The sequence below is a fragment of the Periplaneta americana genome, chromosome 6 (assembly GCF_040183065.1).
Source record: "Periplaneta americana isolate PAMFEO1 chromosome 6, P.americana_PAMFEO1_priV1, whole genome shotgun sequence".
Taxonomy (NCBI): Eukaryota; Metazoa; Arthropoda; class Insecta; order Blattodea; family Blattidae; genus Periplaneta; species Periplaneta americana.
Genome location: NC_091122.1, coordinates 48,060,883 through 48,083,490, shown reverse-complemented (window position 1 = coordinate 48,083,490; position 22,608 = coordinate 48,060,883). Strand labels below are relative to the sequence as shown.

At 36.1% G+C, this 22,608-nt stretch overlaps 1 protein-coding gene across 3 annotated transcripts in view; it reads left to right on the top strand.

Annotated features, from left to right (window-relative positions):
* The first annotated feature begins 10,359 nt into the window (after positions 1-10,359).
* The window catches only part of LOC138701304 (breast cancer type 2 susceptibility protein homolog), a 53,053-nt gene continuing 40,804 nt past the window's right edge, over positions 10,360-22,608 (top strand). For 2 of the 3 annotated variants that reach the window (XM_069828053.1, XM_069828057.1), the window contains exons 1-4: positions 10,360-10,598; positions 11,317-11,529; positions 14,036-14,108; positions 19,381-19,570. In XM_069828053.1, the coding sequence (XP_069684154.1) occupies positions 10,511-10,598; positions 11,317-11,529; positions 14,036-14,108; positions 19,381-19,570 (564 nt within the window). In that variant the 5' untranslated portion in view covers positions 10,360-10,510. The remainder of the gene's footprint in view (positions 10,599-11,316; positions 11,530-14,035; positions 14,109-19,380; positions 19,571-22,608) is intronic. The other variant, XM_069828054.1, reaches the window with a different exon arrangement.

Below are 22,608 nucleotides of genomic sequence, written 5' to 3'. Positions count from 1 at the left end.
AATCAGATAACGGTCCTATGCGTGGTATGAGAGGATTTCGAAGTTTCATTACTGTTAGAATTAGTTGATAAGCACAGGAACGCCATTTCGTAGTGCTTTAGCAATAACATCTTTAGCAAGACTTCTAGTTTCTGTTGCATTCAAACAATTTTATTATAAAATACGATAATTTGGTCCAGGGAGCATCCGTTTTGGTGCAAAGATAATTCGTTTGGCTTGTTTCTTAAATGAAATTACGAAATGGTGTTCGTGTGCTTATCACTTAATAATCTTAATTATTCTGTTCGGTGGGATGAATATGTTCCTTTAAAGGCTACAATTTTTTTTATAATTACCTGGTTTTAGCCTATTTCAGTAATTTGTTTTCTTAGATAAATACGCAGAGAATCCAGATATGAAACTGATTAATATTATATTTCTTTCTAGATCTTTAATAGTATTAATAATATTAATAAAATGAAATATAATAATTATTAATATTTATTTTGTAATTTTACGATTATATCATAAGTGTTATTATTGATTATGTTTCATGTCTTTACTGATCGTATTTTCGTGACTTAGTATACACTTTGCTGTAGGCCTGTTCTCCAAATTTAAAATAGTACCGAATTCCACACTTTCAGAAGCACTGCATTATACGATTTATTTTGTTCGTATTTATTGATAAGGATGGTCATAAAACAATGTAATGTATTAAATCCATAAAACCTCATTGTCCTCAGTAATTTATAAATTGCGTCACGATTTCGGTAGTGTTTTAAATGTGCCTGTCCAATCGAGGCTTAATTATGTCTCCAATATACACATATTTTATTTCTAGAATCGTCATTGACGCTACGAAATGTAAATGCTTTTATTCCCTACTTATTGTTGCAGTTTTCAAATAGGAATAGTAATATAACTTAGAAAACTTACCTCAGTGGGGAGAAGTTCATCTTGGTTGTCCCATGGGAATCGAACAGAGCTCCTTAATTCACTTACTCTTCATAAAACGGCATCTTTGCTTACTTTCATTGAAATCAAAACTCATAATGGCTGTCCAATATGTTATTTACATTGTTGAAGCCGGTATTGTTAAACGTTAAGCGATGAACGCGAATTACATAGAGCATGAAAATATGGAACTGACGTCAGTGGGTAGAAGCTGTAGACAAGAAAATGGATAGTACTTAGGTTGAGAACTTTCGAACTGGTTTTAAATATAGTAAACCGGCCACAAGGGAATTTAAATATTGTCGTGTTCATATTTTATATTTAAAACGTATTTTTAAGTTTTCTAAATAAAATGATATAACATATATTATTTTATGATGCAGTTATGTATTGCATTCATGTTACTTGATATTTATGAGTATAGAAATCACAAAATCTTTACTTTTTGCCAGAATATTAATTTCAAAACTTATTGACTTAAAGATCTTCTTCCTCTTCTTTTATTAATTTTGTAGCTCAAACTTCATTCTATACTATGTTGGCTGCATTTTCACAATAGTTAGAAGATAATTTGTAGAAACAAAAGCCGCCCTAAATAAGGGTTCGATAGATCGGCCTACTAATCAATTCATAAAGAATAATAGGTAAACAAAACAACTTTGTGACACTTGGAAAGAAAAAGAAAAAAACATTAAGATAAGAAAACGTAGGAAATCCTTTACAATAAAAATTTTGTTGGGTACAAATGATTACTAATTATAGCTAAGGATGATTTTAACACGTGAGATCCTATGGCATCAATCGTTGCATCATAAATTTTATATTGTTTAAGTTGATTTAAAGTTTCACGTGGGATCGTGCCACGGGCACCGAACATGAGCCCAAAAACTGTCCAATGTGTAATGTGGTATTGTGCTCCAAGATGCTGACAACAAGGCTCATATATGACTTGTTTTTCACGACACACCTCTTGTGGCTGTTGCTCATGCATCTCAAAACGGATTGTGGGATCAAGAATGACACCCTTATCCTTCTGCCGATCAATTATGATGATATCAGCCCGTCTAGTAGAGCCATCAGAAGAGACGCAACCAACCTCCTCATAAACCTCATAGGAAGCATTCTGACGGATTGAAGGTGTGATGAGAGAACGAACCGTATTATGTCTGTTGATTCGGAGCAATTCTCCATGATGGCAGAAACCCAAGACGTGAGGAAGCGTTCTTGCTCGTCGAATCTTCTGCAACGGGTTGAGTCAAGAGTTCTACCAGGGAGAGTACGTACAGGTATTGTATTACAGTTCATCTTAATGGCTTGCGTCCACTGACTGCTCGAAAGTCCCTTTTTGGCTGACTGTGCAGCTTAGAAATCATAGTTCTTCCTACGTGTTCATCTCTGTATTTGGTTTAAAAAATAGTTATTTATGGTACTTGTGAGGTAAGAGTATCTTTATTGCGCGAGTGGAAAGATTTAAACATGAGGCAATGAAGATCACGCTTACAAGTACCATACGTAATTTTATCCATGACCATAACAAAAAATTTTGTTTTATGAAAGAAAATATGTTGAAAATAAGTCCTCATATAATCAGATATCATGGCATGGATTTTACAATCGATACGTGTACTAGATATTCATGATGTAGGAGGCCATGAATAGTGAAGAATGGTATCTAAGGCGTTGGATAAATAACAAATTATAATTTTATTATATAATTTTAATATTTTTTTTTCATTTTAAACGTGTATTTTCATCTTTTTTAAGCTTCAGGGGTTATTTAGAAGCGTTCACGGGACTAATGTGATTAAAATAATTTTACATTTTACTTCTGTAAACTTAAGAGAAATATTAAAACGTAATTAATCATCGTGTCTGTTTAGCTCAGTTGACTAAGGCGTGTTGTTATTAAATTCTATAAAAATTCTATAATTCTATAAACCCGACTTCGCAGGTTCAAGTCTCCTCGCATCCCAAAAAGTATTCTTTTTACAAAATTTAAAAAAAAAAAACTACATTTTATTTTCATATGCCCCCATTTTCTCTAGAACAAGTGAAAGTAGACAGTTGAAATTTCACGTTCTTTTGTCATACTACATTATTTCAATCATGTAGTAATTAACGTACTGATAGAAAATATAGACTATAAACCTCTGTAGGAGTCGAAACTTTTCCAAATAGGTCTAATAACACAATAGAAGTAGCCGTGAACGTTCTCAAAATCCATTTCTTTGAGCATATAAACATTGTATATATGCTATAGTCCCGTCACTCTAATTTCCGGCAGCCAATCGCGTTGCAGGTCAGCTACATTTAAACGTGTGCATCTTGTGATTCGCTGATTCATTTCTTAAGGCTCGATAAATACTTAATATAATCGCCCGCCATTTTAGCTCTTTCGTTGGCGTTCGCAGAAAGCACACGAAGACGTTATTTGCCGCTCAATTATTTGCTGAATTACATTGCGTTTGATTTATTATCATAGGAGCTACGACATGATAATGTTTAACGGTGTGGGAAATAGATTCCTCGTATGGTAGCTCGGGAACGTAAGAACAAAAATGGCGAACGATACTACCTACCTAGACTTTATAGAGGCTTCACTTTCTAAGACGTAAGCAAAGAGGCGGAGTCATGCCGGAAATAACAGCGTCGGGACTATAATTAAAACTCCATTTTGTCTACACTGCCCATGCTTTGGTTGTAGAGTTTTATTATCTCTGACTTTAGAACATGAATATAATTTTTCTTCTTCTATCCCATCTTTTGGTCTACACCTGTGGAGTAACAGTCAGCATGTCTGGCCGTGAAACCAGGTGGCCTGGGTTCGAATCCCGGTCGGGGCAAGTTACCTGGTTGAGATTTTTTCCGAAGTTTTCCCTCAACCCAATACGAGCAAATGCTGGGTGACTTTCGGTGCTGGACCCTGGACTCATTTCACCAGCATTATCACCTTCATTTCATTCAGACGCTAAATAACCTGAGATGTTGATACAGCGTCGTAAAATGGCCCAATAAAAAAAATCCCATCTTTTGCATGTATCCATTGTCCTTTTATTAACAAAATTGGATCCCATGCAAACAGGTTTATTATCAAACCATTTGGTTAGTACAACACTGCCATCTGTACTAACAGTTTAGTCGCAGAAACCTTTATCCAGCTTTTTACCCTCTTTATCAGAAGTTAGAAGTGGATTGTTGAAGCAGTGTAGCCATACAGTGCCAGCAGCATATATCTGTTTGATATGAAGCAACTGAAATAGATGATATGAACTGAAATAGTTGTCAAAGTACAGCGGATGTTTGGTTCATCAATTCTTTCTGCCAAATGGACGACGACTGAAGCACCAATGTCTGGAAACTTACATTTGTGTGATATTTCTATTGTAGAGTGTTGATAGATCAGAAATTTGTACATAATGCCTCTTTCACCATATAGAAAACAGTTTTTTATTCCCCATAGAGTTGGCTTGTTTTTCACATATTGCTTCACATTTAGATACTTCAATCCTTTTGGTATTATATTTGCCTCTTTGTCTCATTATATGGTTCTTTTCAATATTAAACTTGGCTCTGATTGACTGGACGATGTGACTTTTGATGTTCCAAATAAGTACTTTAGTTGCTAGCTATTGATGCTGCTCTTCAGTGTGTTACTCAAATTTCTGAAAAATCTATTTGCATACTTACCGACTCCAAGGGGGCTATATTTAATATAATTAAATATGTACCGAACCCATATGCACATAGAATTATTCCACTTCAGAAACAACTAAGTAAACTAAAAGAACTCCAAAAGGAAATAACATTTCAATGGATACCTAATCATTTTGGTATACCTGGAAACGAGAAAGTCGATAATATTGCAAAACAGGCAACATATTTGCAACCAACACTTCTTCAAGTGATATCTCTATCCAATGCTTTTGCTTCAGTAAAGTCTTATTTTACAAAGCTATGGATCAACAATTGGCTCTCTTCTGACAAAGGAAAAATTTTACAGTCTGTACAAAAGAAATCAAATGACCTGAAAATGTACAAAAACTTGCCCAGACATGTTCAAACATTTTTAACAAGAGCCAGAACAGGTCACATTGTCACTCAATTGTACCTACACTGATTTCACATTTCTGATAATCCTACTTGTCTGTGGTGCAATAATCATGATGAAGATCTGGAACACATTCTTCTATACTGTCCATCCATAAACACAAAAGAAGTAAATTAAATTCATCAATACCGGTTGCAGAAGACACAGTCCTGTAGTATATATTGACTACACCCCAACCCTGGCTACTAGCAACAGGTGTCTATAATGAACACCGATCAAAATACCCCTCATTTCTCGTGAAAAACAACAACTGAATAGACTACAGTGGACTATAGAGGACTTTATGTTCTCAGCAAACAGCTGGATACATTAAGAAGATAGATCCTTCACATTTAGATGACCTTCAAAGGATATTATTTGTTCATTTATACGCAGTTTTGTTTGAAATGGGAGAGCCATACACTTTTCTTTGATAGCATTGAAAATTGACCTCACCTTCCAGAATCTATTACTGTTACTAGGGTCCTTCTGCAAAATATCTACAAAGCAGTGGCGGTTCCTCGGGGGAGGGAAGGGAGGAACGTCCTCCTCACATTTTCTTCTTTTGAAAGTAAATACCAAATAAAATATGTGCCTTGAAATTCGAGGAAGATTCGATAATTTTTAAGTTCACAGCTATAAGAAAAACTCGGTTGATCGAGTTTTAAACCACGCGCGCTCATGTGCTGTAGAAAACTGTGAGAAAGATGCGAGATTGTCTGTGTAGAGGAAAGGCACTCCATTCCTCCTCTACTGCAGTTAACACACATAGACAACAGCGCACTAGCGGCCAGAGAAAGAAGCAGAGTTTTAAAGCAAGTAAATGAACGGAGAGGGAGGAGATCCTCCTCTGAATCAGTCATGGGCGGGAAATAGAAACCGACTGGTCGTGCAGCAAGCTCGCTACCTCTGCCACCTAACGATGCTGCATTCAACCAGACTATAACACATCTAGGAGGAGACACAACAAAAACAGTTTTAACGCAAGGCTATGAAAGACACCATGTAAACTTTTTTTTTAATTATAAATCAAAAATATTATTCATTGCACTTTATATAGGCTACTATTCATGGTTTGAAACTTTCGTGGATATTTGAAAGTTAAAGTCGGGTTTATGTAAAACAAAGAGGAAGTAGTTCTACGCAATTGGCCCCTGAAATTCACTTCTATTCATTGTTTACTAGACAGGTAAACAGCCAAGTTGTCAGTTTTGTACAAATATATTTGAAACTGAAAGTAGGTACTCCAAACTACATCATTTTTAACATAAAAATTAATCGGCCACCGGCAGCTTTGAACAATAATGATAGTGTGACTTTACAAAAACTGACATTCTTCAAAAGTATGTGATAATGAACTTGTAAAATGTACATGTGGCAACACAGACCACGTGGGTGGGTGCAGTGTTTTCGCTTTCCTCAGATTATTTCCCATTCCCATTTCCATTTTTCCGTAAAACGGTTCCGGTTACGAGTTAGTAGCTAGTCTCTTCCAACAGTGTGATGCTGTAGTGTGCTCGAAAAATGCTATGAGGTTGTGGTGTGAATTTCCTTGTAATTGTTAATTTGCGCAATTATTCAACAATGAATGGAAGTGAAATCATAATATATTTTGGACAATTTAGGAAACTCAGTTTACGAGAACAGATTATTGCTATACAGAAGGAAAGGCCAACCCCAACACTACCTGGTCTTACATGTATGCATGTTGGCTAATTTGTAGCATGTTTCATTCAAGAAGCTGTCATTTAGTGCTATTAATTTATTTCCTCCTCTTAAGAAATATGCAGGAGCCGCCACTGCTACAAAGTAAAGGTTATTTTCAAAGAAAAGAGGTATGCACACTGTTCTACTCCAGTAAAGCCTCACTCTTGGGTAATACAAATTTCCCATAACAATATGTAAACCAAATTTATTTATTTATCTAAACGATAACAGCTCCCTGTATTAACAGGCTGCCATAAAGACAGAGCATATTGTGCAATACACAGTTGAAAGTACAAATAACATATGTTTAAGTTTAAGAGAGTCACACAACAATGACTAGAAATGAAGATTGAATAAATAATTATTAATTATTTGAAGATCAATGTTGACCATAGAGATGGTTTCAGGGTAGAAATATGGTTTCTCTCAGAGCTACAAGAATGATGTCGTCAATTGTCTTCCTCTGTATGCCGAAACGTTGCCAGGTTTGGAAGAAGAAACTGGGAATAGTTCCACGTGCTTCAGAATTGGTGAAAACCTAACATTATTTTGAACAGCATACAAATTAATCATGGCAGCAGCAATTTCATATATAGCACTAGGTACATACCGCATTTTCTCGAATATTCCGCGCCCTCGAATAAGCCGCGCACCCCACTTTTGAAATGCAAAAAATAAGTAAATAAATAAAACAAACAAAAAATTTATTCACGACAAATTAAAAACCAATTAAACACAAATAAATGCAGTTCAGTTAACAATAATTAAGAGAATTTTATTCTGGAAGAGGACCCATTTCAAACCCATTTTATGTGCATGCACTGCACACATGTCAGTTGTCGTGCTTAATCAGCCGTTTACACAATATCCTGTAACATTAACAGCATGCCTAATAATTTCCATGTTCCTCCACATCTTTGGTAATTTTACATTTTTCTCTATAAGTAAAGAATCTCAATCTCATACCTTTAGTGATACTGACTTTTAGAATTGAATTTTTCTTTGAATCGGACTGTACTGTGGTGTGTTTTATAATAATGGCGATACGAGCTGCTGATGCGTATAAACACGACTGACTGCGTTATCGCAACTCATTCTTGCAGTACAAACAGAACAACATTTGGCTCGCATAATAACAATGCCATCGAGGTCACCTGCCAAAATCGCTGACTCCAACTGTACACATTACCACAGTCTAGTCCACACCTGTGGAGTAACGGTCAGCACGTCTGGCCGCGAAACCAGGTGGCCCGGGTTCGAATCCCGGTCGGGGCAAGTTACCTGGTTGAGGTTTTTTCCGGGGTTTTTCCTCAACCCAATACGAGCAAATGCTTGGTAACTTTAGGTGCTGGACCCCGGACTCATTTCACCGGCATTATCACCTTCATTTCATTCAGACGCTAAATAACCTAGATGTTGATACAGCGTCGTAAAATAACTCAATAAAATTTAAAAAAAAACACAGTCTACTATATACAGTCACGAAGCTTGAGTTTTGAGGGTGCTAGGAACAATAGACTATGCCGGTACTATTTCGCATTGTCTGTAATGAGGCGATAATAGCGATCCTAGTGGTGAGCAACTACCTATGGATGCATATTTACTACGTATATACCTTCGTGACTGTATATACTAGACTGTGACATTACTGTGGTTCACTGGCTTCACCTATGGCCTCCTTGCTCACTTGTACCAATACCTGAGTAAATTGTATTAACGGGAGAAAACATAGGCCCCTTTTAAAAATGGGCTCTTTGCAAGCATATCTAATCTCATTGCCAGGGATGTCAAAGCGCCTGTATTACGTGCTCATACTACAAGTAATACAAATCCATGGTTTTTTTTTTTTTAACACGATAAAGTACAATCATCGCTCTTAAGGAAATGTGCGGGTTCTTGAGAGCACGCAATACAGGCGCTTTGACATCCCAGAGAGAGCCTTTATTCTTAACCAATAAATAAATGTATGCGACGCAGTCGAATGTCCCCGAATTCACGAATAGGCTGTAGGAATTTATCAGGTAATAGGCGCTATTCACTTAACAGAAAAAATCTAAAAATAGCAATGCTTTCCTTGCTATAAATAAAGATCACAGTGTTCGGAATTCAGCTCGTTAAATTTTCTAAATTTTAGAAATTTTATTGAGGCAGTGAGGAAATTTTCAAGGACATTATAGTGTGAGAAAATAAGTTTGATACAAGGAAGTATTTAGACTACAGGTAACAGTAGAGTAGGTAGGCCTATCGAATTCCAATTGGGCTACAATTTGACATTAGGCACGATCATTCTGCTACATGTTACAGTGACTGAGTACTTGACTAAAAATTACGCTACATTTTTGCCGAATTCGCCTTCGACGGCCACGGATTGCAACACAATATCAAAGGAACGACTAGTGGCGTTTCAAGCGGAGTCTGAATGTACTCTAAAGCTACGGTTTCGCTACAACGATCTTCGCTGACGATTGATATCGCCAGCGGTCATCGTCAGAGAGTGGTTTCTTTACCGGCGAACTTCGTAGGTGGATAGTTTATTGTTTTATATAGTTGACCATGTCTGATCAGCTGATATGTGGATGACAATATAATAATGTTATAATACAAGTTTTGCCTTGAAAAACAAGTACGGATCTTTAAAGTAGTTAATGCCATGTTTATAAATAGATATACAGAAGGGTCTTTTAATTAATTGATATTAAGACATCTTGAAAGTGAACCCACCTACTTTAAGGAATATTTCAGACTTTCTCCCGAACAATTTCATTTTGTTTTAAGTTCAATTGAAAATGATGTTGTAAAATTACCCACAAAATGTATTCACAAACCAATCAGCCCAGCTGAAAGATAAGCATAACTTTAAGGTAAACACCAATTATATAAAAACTTTATTTTTACTTTTTACAATGTTATTTTTTTTTTCATTTAGGAGGATTTATTTAGGAAATAATGTTACAAATAAAAAAATAATGTGAGAAGGAGGTTGTTGCATTTCTCTCCTTTGCTCGGAATTCCACTTCACTTACTATTTCACACTCAAACTTTGCTTCAGTAGCTAAATCTGCCGCATCGTGTGTGTCCTTCAATTATGTATCACTTTACTCAATTATATTAACAGTCTGGTTATTGCAAAATATAGATTTGTTATTGTTTACATTGATTCTTCTTTTTGGCTCATGTCGAACAGGGATTTGTGTTTAATCAATTAATATATCGTCCTCATTAGCGAAGAAATTGCAGAAAGATTTCCGTTTTACCGCCATTATGGTATGTATGATGTATAAATCACATGTTATTAAATGATTTAATTCATAACCTACTGTAATTTTACAATTGGTTTCTCGGCGATGATCGCCAGGTTTTTGCCTCCAAACGCCAAACGATGTTCGTCGAGCCCAGCGACGTTCGTTGACGTTCATCGCCGTAAAGAAACCATGCACATTCAAATCAACGGGACAGAATCCCAGCGAATATCGCCAGCGTTGATCGACGGCGAAGATCACCGTAGCCAAACCGTAGCTTAAGGCAAACAGCGTTGTTACGTTTGGCGGGAAATGTCAACTATCAAGTAATTTATTGGCAACACTGTCTTTCTTTCTGTGTTGGTCATGACATTGGCGCGATAATGCGGAATGTGCAAATCGGTGCAATGCAACAAGCGAATGGAATGTGGCTTTAGGAAGTATGTGGAGAAAAAATGTAAATAGATGTATTGTATTTTGTACCTGTTCGACAGGCTGAATTATCAGAGAAGTGAACGATGAATGACTTCGTACATTGATAATGTATGTTAGTATGGAGGACAGTAAATTCTGTGAGAAAATAAACAAAGATGTTGAAGTGTTTGATTTGTTTCAAAATGACTTTGAAGGTAATAACAGTATTTATGTTTAGGCATATTAGTATTTTCTCAACATGACAGTATTTTTCTTTACTGTTTGGTAGTTCCTATAAATAATTAGCAACTTGTTATATGCGGACTTCTCAAGGAATATTGTGTAGATGTTTTAGTAATGTCATTGGGTTGTGTCATTTGTATTTTTGCATTTTAAATGTGTTTTATATCATTTTTCGATGCACATCGTGTACATGTTAGTGATGATAATATAAGTAATATCCAATTCGATTTCAAACGAAATGTAATGTATGGCAACATGTCTAATTCTTTGTTCGATTTTATTTAGTACCTACATATAACAAAGCCTATACGTATTCACAGACGCTGAGCCGTGGTATTAACGAAACAATTATGAAATAAAAATGGCAATGGAAAGAGAAGTAGACCTAGTAGAGAAAATGACCGAGAAAATCTGTCATATCCTTTTTTGCCCACTACGTGCATACTGTATTTTATAGGATCTGGAAAGGGAACGGATTTCGATCTCGAGTAATAACGTGTCAACTAATTAGGGCTAATTACTTGGACGGTATCATGGATTTTCACTTCCAAAATCACCAGAAGTACCTGTTCGCATGAAGTTATTGAAATTGATTCTTCCATACAATTGCAGGGCAGTAATCAAAATGGTAAATGGTAAAATCTTGTTTTGGCATTGTGTCTTATAATCCATCTTTTTTTATATATACAGATTTAGATAAATCCAGCTCAGATTGGTGGCGTGAAGACCAGGCTTCAGAATTTTCTGCGTCTGTTAGCAGTGAGACCAATAATTGTAATATTGAAAGAGTTGAGTGTAAAAGCCCTATATTCAAGACACCGTACTCTGAACCTCGAACAAGGAAGCAGAAGAAATCTTTCACCAGTATATCTTCAAATTCGTCAAGTAAAAAAAGGAGGAGGGGTAAGAAGTATTTTATTAGCATTATGAAGTGTCTGGTAGGAGTGTTTCATAGCTTTGTAATCTGGATGTACATACATACATTGCGACATCAGTAATTTGCTTGGAGACGTCGTTATGTATAGACCACTTTTACATTAACCTGTATTAGTTATTTAAGCAATATTTAATCAAGGGTTAGGTTAGGTATGTTTAGGGGGTCTATATGGCTATAGGATATCGGTAGGATGTTTATGAGAATATATGTTGGCTAGATTGGGGAAGAGTATTCTTCCACCATGTATAAGTGTAAATTTTTTTGGTGGTTGGTACTGATGAGGTTTGAATGGTGTACCGGTAAAGCATGTGTTTGGATGGTGTGTAAATCAATCTATTATTTGTTCAATTCGTGAGCAGTTGTGCTACTGGTGATTTGTTTGGCTATAGAGTGCGTTGCTGGCCCAAGAGGAGTGAAACGGAGGGCTGAACAAGGTCGACGTATGTGAGAAGGTTAGAGGGTTAGTTGAGGTGATATCTCAGTGACATGAGGTCGACATATGTGAGAAGGTTAGTGGGTTAGTTGAGGTGATATCTCAGTGACATGAGGTCGACGTATGTGAGAAGGTTAGTGGTTTAGTTGAGGTGATGTCTCAGTGACATGAGGTCGAATACTGTGAATTCAATGATATAAGTGCGTTTTCTCTGCTGTGTATAGTGTCGAATTGCCGAAATTTCACTTATGGGATCGTGTTGATGATATCCTATTTTTAATAAGAACGGATGGGTTATATTCCAGAATGGGATGTTGTGAAATTGTTTTGCTGATATCCTATTTTGGATAAGAGCGGATGGGCTCTGTTCCAGAATGGGATATCGTCAATTTGTGTGATTATTGCTTTTTAAATAATGGGATCGTGTTGATGATATCCTATTTTGAATAAGAGCAGATGGGTTGTATTTCAGAATGGGATGTTGTGAAATTGTTTTGCTGATATCCTATTTTGGATAAGAGCGGATGGGCTCTGTTCTAGAATGGGATATCTTCAACTGTTCTAGAATGGGATATCTTCGATTTGTGTGATTATTGCTTTTTAGATAATGGGATCGTGTTGATGATATCCTACTTTGAATAAGAGTGGATGGGTTGTGTTCCAGAATGGAATGTTGTGAAATTGTTTTGCTGATATCCTATTTTGGATAACAGCGGATGGGCTCTGTTCCAGAATGGGATATCGTCAATTTGTGTGATTATTCTTTTTAGATAGTTTTATTTACCAGTACTCGTCGTGTTGGTTTATGTCGACCATGTTGTGACATCACTGCGTTGTGACGTAACTACCGCCATGTTGTGACGACATCGTTTGTCAAACTTGACGAAAATTAAGCGATATCCTATAATAAAAGAATCCCTGTTTAGGTTTAGTGTAAAACTGATCTATGTGCAATGCCGTCTCCTAGGAAATTATCCATATGAGTGGCTCAGAGCACAAATGGTGTAACTCCATCTGGAACACTTCTATGAAAAATGAATACAGTGAAACCTCTCATTTATGGACATCGAAAGGACGTAACAATCTGTCCGCATCTGGGAGGTGTCCTTTATTGGGAAGGAATCTCCCCAATCTAACAGTAAATTTATAATGTGCATTGTGTATCTCTTCACGCTTTAAATGAAATGCATTACAGAGTGGGAGGGGTATACATGCAAATTTTTTTATGTTTATTTAAGAAAAATGCAAGAGAAATAATGCCCTATTTAATTTTTCCCTTGCCCTTATACCTTTTCCATAAATATCTCACGTATTTTACGATATGATGTTTCATGAATGAGAGTACTATGAAACCCCTGTCAGTTTAGACTATACGCACATCTTTCGATATCATTATACTCTAGCATAAACAGTTAAGTGTGAAATTCGAACCTATTAATGTAAAAAGGTGATTGTGTTTGGATACACGATAAATTATTTGATAATGTGTTACACAACAAAGACCTTCATGGTAAGCCTGGACAGTAGACAACCCTCGCAAGCTTAACTTCGCATAACTAGTGAGGCATTTATAAAGAAAACAAATCGTCTGGAAGCATTAACTAACCTAAAAATATGGCATTTTTTCGTGTCTAAAAAAGTAACTAATAAGATTGAGAAATTTGTTTACATAATGTGGTTAATGTGGTTCAGTATGCTATCCTCGATTACCTCGAAAAATATTTCCCACCCTTCTTAGATATATCATCTGTAATCTGTCAGAAAAAGAAAAATGTAGCCTCCAAAGTTTATTTCTTTCTTTTTAGATCAGTATATTACTGTTATTCATGTAATAAAGTCATTGTGATGTTGTAAAACAGATGCTGTTTCATTGTTTAAAAGAAAACTGGTTTAAGAAAAACAGGTTTTCTGGTTTAAAAAAAAAGTTTCTTTGCCAATCCTGATCAAAACCTAAACATTTTGTAGGAAATTTGCTGTTAATATTTCTAATGTCATGCTCTAGATTATGTTCTTGAAATAATATAATTAATTTACTTCAGCAGTTGCCAGCCCTGAAAGCAGTGAGACATCAGCATTGGAGATGGATTGGTATTCACCATACAAATTTTCAAAGTAGGTATAATTATGTATGTATTTATTTACACTGCAAGTGGGCAAGCACCCGGTGGCAGTGGTATATACAATATAAACAATACACAATAAAATGATAAGCATTACACAATAAAATTTACAATACTTACTTACTTACTTACAAATGGCTTTTAAGGAACCCGAAGGTTCATTGCCGCCCTCACATAAGCCCGCCATCGGTCCCTATCCTGTGCAAGATTAATCCAGTCTCTGTCATCATATCCCACCTCCCTCAAATCCATTTTAATATTATCTTCCCATCTACGTCTCGGCCTCCCCAAAGGTCTTTTTCCCTCTGGTCTCCCAACTAACACTCTATATGCATTTCTTGATTCGCCCATACGTGCTACATGCCCTGCCCATCTCAAACGTCTGGATTTAATGTTCCTAATTATGTCAGGTGAAGAATACAATGCGTGCAGTTCTGCGTTGTGTAACTTTCTCCATTCTCCTGTAACTTCATCCCTCTTAATCTTAGCATGCATCCCTCTTAGCCCCAAATATTTTCCTAAGCACCTTATTCTCAAACACCCTTAACCTATGTTCCTCTCTCAGAGTGAGAGTCCAAGTTTCAAATCATACAGAACAACCGGTAATTTAACTGTTTTATAAATTCTAACTTTCAGATTTTTTTTTTTTTACACAGTATAATTTTACAATACATATACAATTTTATACACAATACAATAAGAATACACAATACAATTTAACACAATAATAATAAAACAGAAATAAAATACCTAATTTTACAATACAACCTACATAATAATGTATAGGCCCTACATAAGTTTCAATAGTCTTTCACTTTACTCTCATCTCATTCTCTGTAGTGGCACTATGACGCATTCCACTGACACTTTAGCACACATTTCACTGACACTATAGAACACATTTCATTGATGCTATAAATTATCACTGATCGGAACTGTTAACTGCACTGTAAAACCATAACTTCACTGACTCACCTCGCTTCACTGACACAACAGTTGAAATAAGTCAAATAATTACATCCTTATGCATACTTATAAACAGAACTACATTTAAACTAAACATTTCTAGTCTAAGGCCCTCTTACACGCTATTCTGACAAGTCAGATGGAACCACTAAGTAACAATTAAATTGAAGATATTATACAACTTGAGTGTTAGGTTGTTTTATCTGCTATTTTATTATCATACCTCATGCTTGTGAGTAGAACTTTAGAACTATAAGAAATACATAGGTTTATATACAGGGAAAATGGGGAAGATGTTATACAAAATGTACTGGACCTAAAAATATATGTCTCTATAGTGGCATCTCTCTGTTAACATCTCACTCTTACTGGTTGCAGCATCAGTAGATGTGTTAATACTGATTGGAAAAGCAAATTAATGCAATTAGTTTGTAATTGTGTTTTATGAATTATTTGGGGAATATTCAACAATTAGTTTCTGTGGAGAACGTCGTAAAAAATTGCATAACGCAATGTGCAGATCTCTGTCTTCTTCTTCTGGCTCTGCAGCCTGTTTCTGGCTTTGATTGACTAGAGAATAATCCTCCATTTCTCTTCACTCCTATTTTTTATTCCTCTGACGCAGTTCTAAGATCTTCCTCATCCTCTTCTGGCCGTATTAGTGGAGGATTGTCCAATTCTTGTAGTTCCATATGGGTGGTAATCGTTGGTTCTTTACAAGGATTTGCATCCTTCTTCATGACATGTTTCAGTCATTCACTTATTCTTGGTTTGATTTCATTCACCGTATCAGGTTCATAAAATCTAAAATACAATTGATGATTGTAATATTTATTTGATATATCTGTTCTAAAGGCCATTGCTGGAACTAACCCACCTCTTTGTGTGGTAGCATTTGGTTCCCATAGAAACACTGTTGTCCTGTCTTCAGAAAAGTGCACTCATATACAGGGTGAGTTTTAAGTCCACCGACAAACTTCAGGGCGTGATTCCTGACTGAAAATGGAGCACAGAAGTTCATATCACCTTGTGTCCAGAAATGCATAAATTCCACAGTAGATGGCACTGAAGAACGACATCAAACAAAGAGCCCTGGCACACAGTACATGGCCCGAATCCCATCCATATCATAACACATGTTCAAAGTGGCCTCAGGAACAGGCTTACCATACACAATGCCTTTCAGATGCCCCCACAAGTAAAAATTCAGAAGGTTGAAGTCCGGTGATCGAGCAGGTCATGCATCTCTTGACCATTTGCACCTGCTCGGCCATACACGAACACCATCTCGGCTTGTTCCTGGAATCAGTATCGGACTATTATGCTTCTACGTTGCTTAAATCACACTATCTGCAACACACAAAATGCACACTGCAAGTTATGAATGTCGTCAGTGCCACCTACCATGAAAACTATGCATTTCCGGACACAAGGTGATATGAACTTCTATGCACCATTTTCAGTCAGGAATCACCCCCTGAAGTTTATCGGTGGACTTAAAAGTCACTCTGTATAATCAAATGTTCTCCTCGTACTGCTGTTGTTGCTGAGTCTTAATCCTCCTAAGAATTTTCCTCTCAAAAATTCTCATTTTATTTTTGTTGTTTTTCCTCATTATCCAAGTTTCACATCCATATACCTATGTACTTATACTATACTATACTTACTGGCTTTTAAGGAACCCGGAGGTTCATTGCCGCCCTCACATAAGCCCGCCATTGGTCCCTATCCTGAGCAAGATTAATCCAGTCCCTACCATCATATCCCACCTCCCTCAAATCCATTTTAATATTATCTTCCCATCTACGTCTCGGCCTCCCCAAAGGTCTTTTCCCCTCTGGCCTCCCAACTAATACTCTATATGCATTTGTGGATTCGCCCATACGTGCTACATGCCCTGCCCATCTCAAACGTCTGGATTTAATGTTCCTAATTATGTCAGGTGAAGAATACAATGTGTGCAGCTCTGCGTTGTGTAACTTTCTCCATTCTCCTGTAACGATTTTTTGACAGCAGACTAGATGACAAAAGCTTCTCAACCGAATAATAACTGGCATTTCCCATATTTATTCTGCGTTTAATTTCCTCCCAAGTTCCATATACTTATGTTCCTAAGGAAATACAGTGGAACCTCATTGCATCTTTCCTGTTGTTATTTTCTCACCTCTTTTTTTTTTTCTCCTGTTTTGGTCCAAAAATAGTCCCATATAAATAACACTGTTTTTTCCTGGCTTTGTCATTCCTTGCCTTGCCATTTTATCACATAATCATGGACCCAACACATTATTTTCCCATATGGATATTTTTTTTTACTTTGAAAGGATAAAATCTTTGCTCTCCATGATTATCTTTGGGCTAAGAAGATGTAGAAGAACATTACGAACCAGGGATTGTGCCGAACTTTGCAGAGATGCTTGAAGTACTGATGACGGTGAAAACTTTCTTTGAACATAGCATAAGTGACAGCAATCTTGAAAATGTACGAAGCCTTGTAAGAGTGTACTTAGAACTCAGACATAGAATGTGCACAAAACAAAAGTCAATCACTGACTTTGTTTTAGCAAGAGATCATGTACATACTGTTCTAATAAAAATGCATTCAGTGTCATCAACAGTTATTCTTCATTTTATACCGTATTCACGCATACAATAGATTTTTATCGCAAGTTTGCAACTTAGATATTGTGAATGATTCATATCATTGATACCCCGGTTTAAGTGCGTGTTATTTCTTTTTATGGGGTATCTAAAAAAAAGTAAGGTATACGCAAACAAACCACGAAAGATTGGAACAACTGAAGACAACAATTCGTGAAGAAATTTCGAACATTACAGTCGAAATGTTGCGAAGTGTTATGAGAAACTTCAAAGAGCGATTACAAGAATGCTTGCATGTTGGTGGGGAGAATTTGTGGATGTCATTTTCAAGAAGTAATGATTACATGCAAATGGCATACTATATTCTATATTTTCATATAATAAAAGTTAATTTAATACAGTATCTAAAGTTTCATTCCACTATTTAAAAACTCCCGTTTGTTTGGCCCACCCTCTAGATGAAATTTGAAAATGGATTGGAAAGTTGGCAGTCAAATACGTATTTCGTATGCAATATGTCCAGATCCATCTTACCATTTTTGAGTGGCAAGTGCTTAACGTGGCCACCACATAAAAATATAGATATTTTGTTTATTAATCTAAAAATAAATGGAAAACTATTGCAATTATAATTAAATGCAATACATATTATTAAAGGTATTTTTTTATTTTGTGATTATTTTATACTGTATACAGGTTATGTTACACTCACCTTTGCTGAGCAATTTACAGTTGAAGTTGGTACTGTGCTGGCTCATACACATTTTTTTGTCTTACACTTCCTCTCGACTTTTCAGAGCAGACATATTTACATAAAAAAAATAGGTGGACAGTGTATCTGAATTAGTCATACAAAATTAGTGTTTGATATAAGGCTACTTCTCAAAGTACACTATGTTGTGTAGTACAGTAAGCAGGAATGTTGAAAAGTTCAGTGTGTTAAGTCAGAAATATTTGAAATGGAAGAAACTCTGCAAACTTGACTTTGGAAACTTAACTGAATTTTGAGAAATATATTGCAGATACGCAAGATTTGTGTTCAGCTACATTTCAAGCCTCCATTGTAACTAATGAGCACATACTATATTTTCTCGAATACCCCATGCCCTTCAATAAGCTGCGCACCCCAGTTTTGAAGGCAAATAAATAAATGAAAAAATGATTAAACAAATTACAAAAATAAAATTTTCAACCAATGTATTCACGACAAATTAAAAACAGTTAAACATTAATACAGTTCAATACAGTTATTCTGAAACAAGATCCTCCAATCTCTCAGATAACTTTCACTTACATGAAATTTACGGACTGCAGTACGATTTCCGTTTTCCTCTGCATCTTTGATAATTTAAATTTGTTTAATGTAAGTAAAGGAGTGCAATCTCATACCTTTAGTGGTATTCATTTTCAGAATTGAAAACATGGCGCACAAACTTTACATTTATCATACTCTAACTTGATTCTGACACGAGTACTGCTGTTCCAAATACCATTTAACAATGTTATCGATTAAAATACGTACAGGGGAAGATAACAGTATGTGCTACTGCCTTAAGAGTTGCACAGGAGGAAAATCAGGCAATGTTGTCAACTTCATTTTGAATAAGCATGCTTACGTTATACTCATAGCTGTTTGCTCTTTGAAGAGCTTTGTCTTATATATGTTTTATATTTTAATAATATACTTTAATTGCATTTAGATTGAGTCCTGTTGTACCTTTGCAAGTGGAAAGTGGAACTATACCTGAAAGCCTGGAAGCTTTGCTTGAAGAAGGGAGTGATGTGTCATGGAGCAGTACATTTGCAACACCACTTGCCAGTAATGCGACATTGTCAAATCTTAACTCAAATGAAAAGAAGGTCTTCATACCATCCAATGAATTAAAAAAAGTAAGTTATTAAAATTTTCATTCAAACAGTCACAATAAAGAATATGAAATGAATTGGTGTTGTTGATGTTGAGGTTTAATAATTATTATTGTAGCTATCATGTAACTTGATAGTCGGTCACGATGAGAGAGAAAGAGCTACTTAGAAATGTTGCTGTGTTCTCAGCAGAGAAGTAAGCAGGTTGATGGCAATGGTCTTAATGTCGAAATGGGGATGTAAATACAAGAAGATAGTTTGAAAATATTGTGGTAAAGGTGTTGCTGTACATTTCATGAGCCACATGGGGGCATGGAGGTAGAGCATCATGCATTTTTTGACCTCGGTACTCTTCGACTACCTTTTTACCCCTGGGTAAAAACCCAGTACTCAATTTGATAGGAGACTTAGTGAACCTTAAGTCCGTTCTGGAAGTTTGATTACGACATTGGCCTGGTTGGCACAGTTGGTTTAGCGCTGGCCTTCTATGCCCGAGGTTGCGATTCGATTTCGGGCCAGGTTGATGGCATTTAAGTGTGCTTCAATGCGACAGGCTCATGTCAGTAGATTTACTGGCATGTAAAAGAACTGCTGCGGGACAAATTTTCGGCACACTGGCGACGCTGATATAACCTCAGCAGTTGTGAGAGTCGTTAAATAAAACATAACTTTTTTTGATCGCGAGAAAATCCTGTTACCACCCAGGATCGAACTCTGGATTTTCTATTCTGTAGCCAGCTGCTCTACCAACTGAACTATATATATATATATATATATATATATATATATATATATATATATATATATATATACAGTAAAACCTGTCTAAAGCGGCCATCTGAAGTTACCTTGTAAAATGGCCGTTTTATCAGGTGGCCGCTTGATTAAGGTTGCGGTTTTTATGAATCAGCATGAAAATACTGAATTTCGTTGACTTTTTAGTATTGTGCACGTACAACAATCGTGCATATTAATGTCAGCCTCTTCCATTCTTGGCAACTAGCATTTTCAAAACTCGCTTGCGGTACCTCAGTTTAAATGACTGAATAATACCTTGTTCAAGGGACTGGAGGTGTGGTGTATTTGGGGGAAGAAACCCCAATTTCACGGATCACATTGCGATTTTGTCGTTTAATCTTCGAATTGAAATTGCATAGCCAATTCTCAAACAATGATGATGCATACAAGCTTTATTGTTGGCAGGCCACTTCACCCCCAGTAAGCCCATGTCAACATTTTTGAAACATCTCAGTTTCAGTGATTTCCCTATCATTAAAGTGGTTCTTTTTCTCCTGCAGCATTACAAAAAAAAAAAAAACAGCAGGGTTATTCTGTCTTTTGTCAACTTCCCCCCTTTAAACTCTTTTTTCTTAAAACTTAAAGTTTTGTTAGGGAGGGCTCTGAAAAAAAAAAACCTGTATGAAAAGAAGAAACATTCGTAAAAGCTGGTCCAAATAGAGAAAGATAGAAAGAGGAGGGAAAAAAAAATTTGAATGGTTAACTACTGACCTAAAACATACTGTGACATTTTCGATAGAAAAAGTCCATGTTTCAATCCTTTAAAACGAGTAAGACTTTATAGCTGTGCAGGGTCGGAGTGGATAGTGACAAAAGAGTCATAAACAGTAACCAACTAACCCCGAAGATATGGAGGGTGTACTGTTGTACACTTAGCTATTGTCCCCTGTCCTCTAACCATCGAAAAAATAGGTCAGATAGTATCCGTGAAAAGATTTTTTGTTGTACAGTGACTGTTATAGTCAGGTTCCAATCCAAATAGACCCCGGCCGCTGGCCGGCGCATGAGGTGGCCGCTAAATGGAGAGAGAATTTGTACTGATCTTATGGAAAATCCAATTGGTTCCAGAGAAAATTGGCCTTTTGGCCAGGTGGCCATTTAAATGAAGTGACCGCAAAGGCAGGTTTCACTGTATATATATATAATTATATCGGTGATTAAGGCGATGGTGAATTATGGTACGCAAATTTCAAATCTGGCATTTGCCTTTGTGACTGAGGGAAACCGTCAGATTGTTTGGCCACAGGGTTTGAACTCGGGTCATTCCAGTGCGATCTACTGCTTTACCACTGATTACTCAGTTATTTTATATTTATTACAGGCGTACCTGACAAATATTTTTGTGTTACTGAATTTTTCTATCTGTTTGATATCTCACAACATTACACCAGTGAAGTAGTCCAATTCACAGGTTACTACTATCACTCAAAGATGCAGCATAAGACAGACACAGCAGCTATATTCCATCTCTGTCAAGAGTGTACTTCAACCAGCATTCAATTGGGTTATCCCATGTTGAGAGTTGTTTTGTGTTCACTATAGTACAAATCTTATGAAGAAAATATTTTTTGAAAACACTGAATGTGCCATATTTATTGCAATGTATTTTTTGTTTGTGTGTGTCAAGAACATTGTTTAAATTGAGAATTTTCGCGTTGATGTAACAAGGAAAAGAATGAAATATATTTTTTTTTTATTGTAATAGTTGAAAGGGCTAAACTAACAAGTAAATAGTAGTATACTTCAGTGACGTAGCATGAAATTTTGAGCAGGGGAAGCTAACTCAAATTGTCTTAAAATAAATGGTAGTCGATGTCAAGTCAGCAGTCTGAAGATTTGTTGAAACCTCATGAGTAACACCAATAAGGCATCACCTCAAATGGTACTAAAATGTGATTTCATGGTTTACACGGATCTCTAACAAACACGTATATGTATAATTTAACATTAGCTCACTCCTTGTCATATTTTGAGAGATCACAATATTAACAGTCAATAGATACAGTGTTAGTATAATTACGTTAATCAACGAAAAAATCTTTATCAGAAGTTTATTTTTGACTACATAAATTAGTGTCAGGAACTGTTATTTCATTCATTATTTATTATATCAACCACAGTGCACATTAACACTTCACTTACGAAAGGGATAACTCGGAAGCTAAATTCTTTCCAATGCCAAAGCTAGCTTCTTGCGACCAGGGTACTTTAGTTAGAAAGAGATGGAAAATCTGCAGGATGGGTTACACAGAAGAATGAGTGAA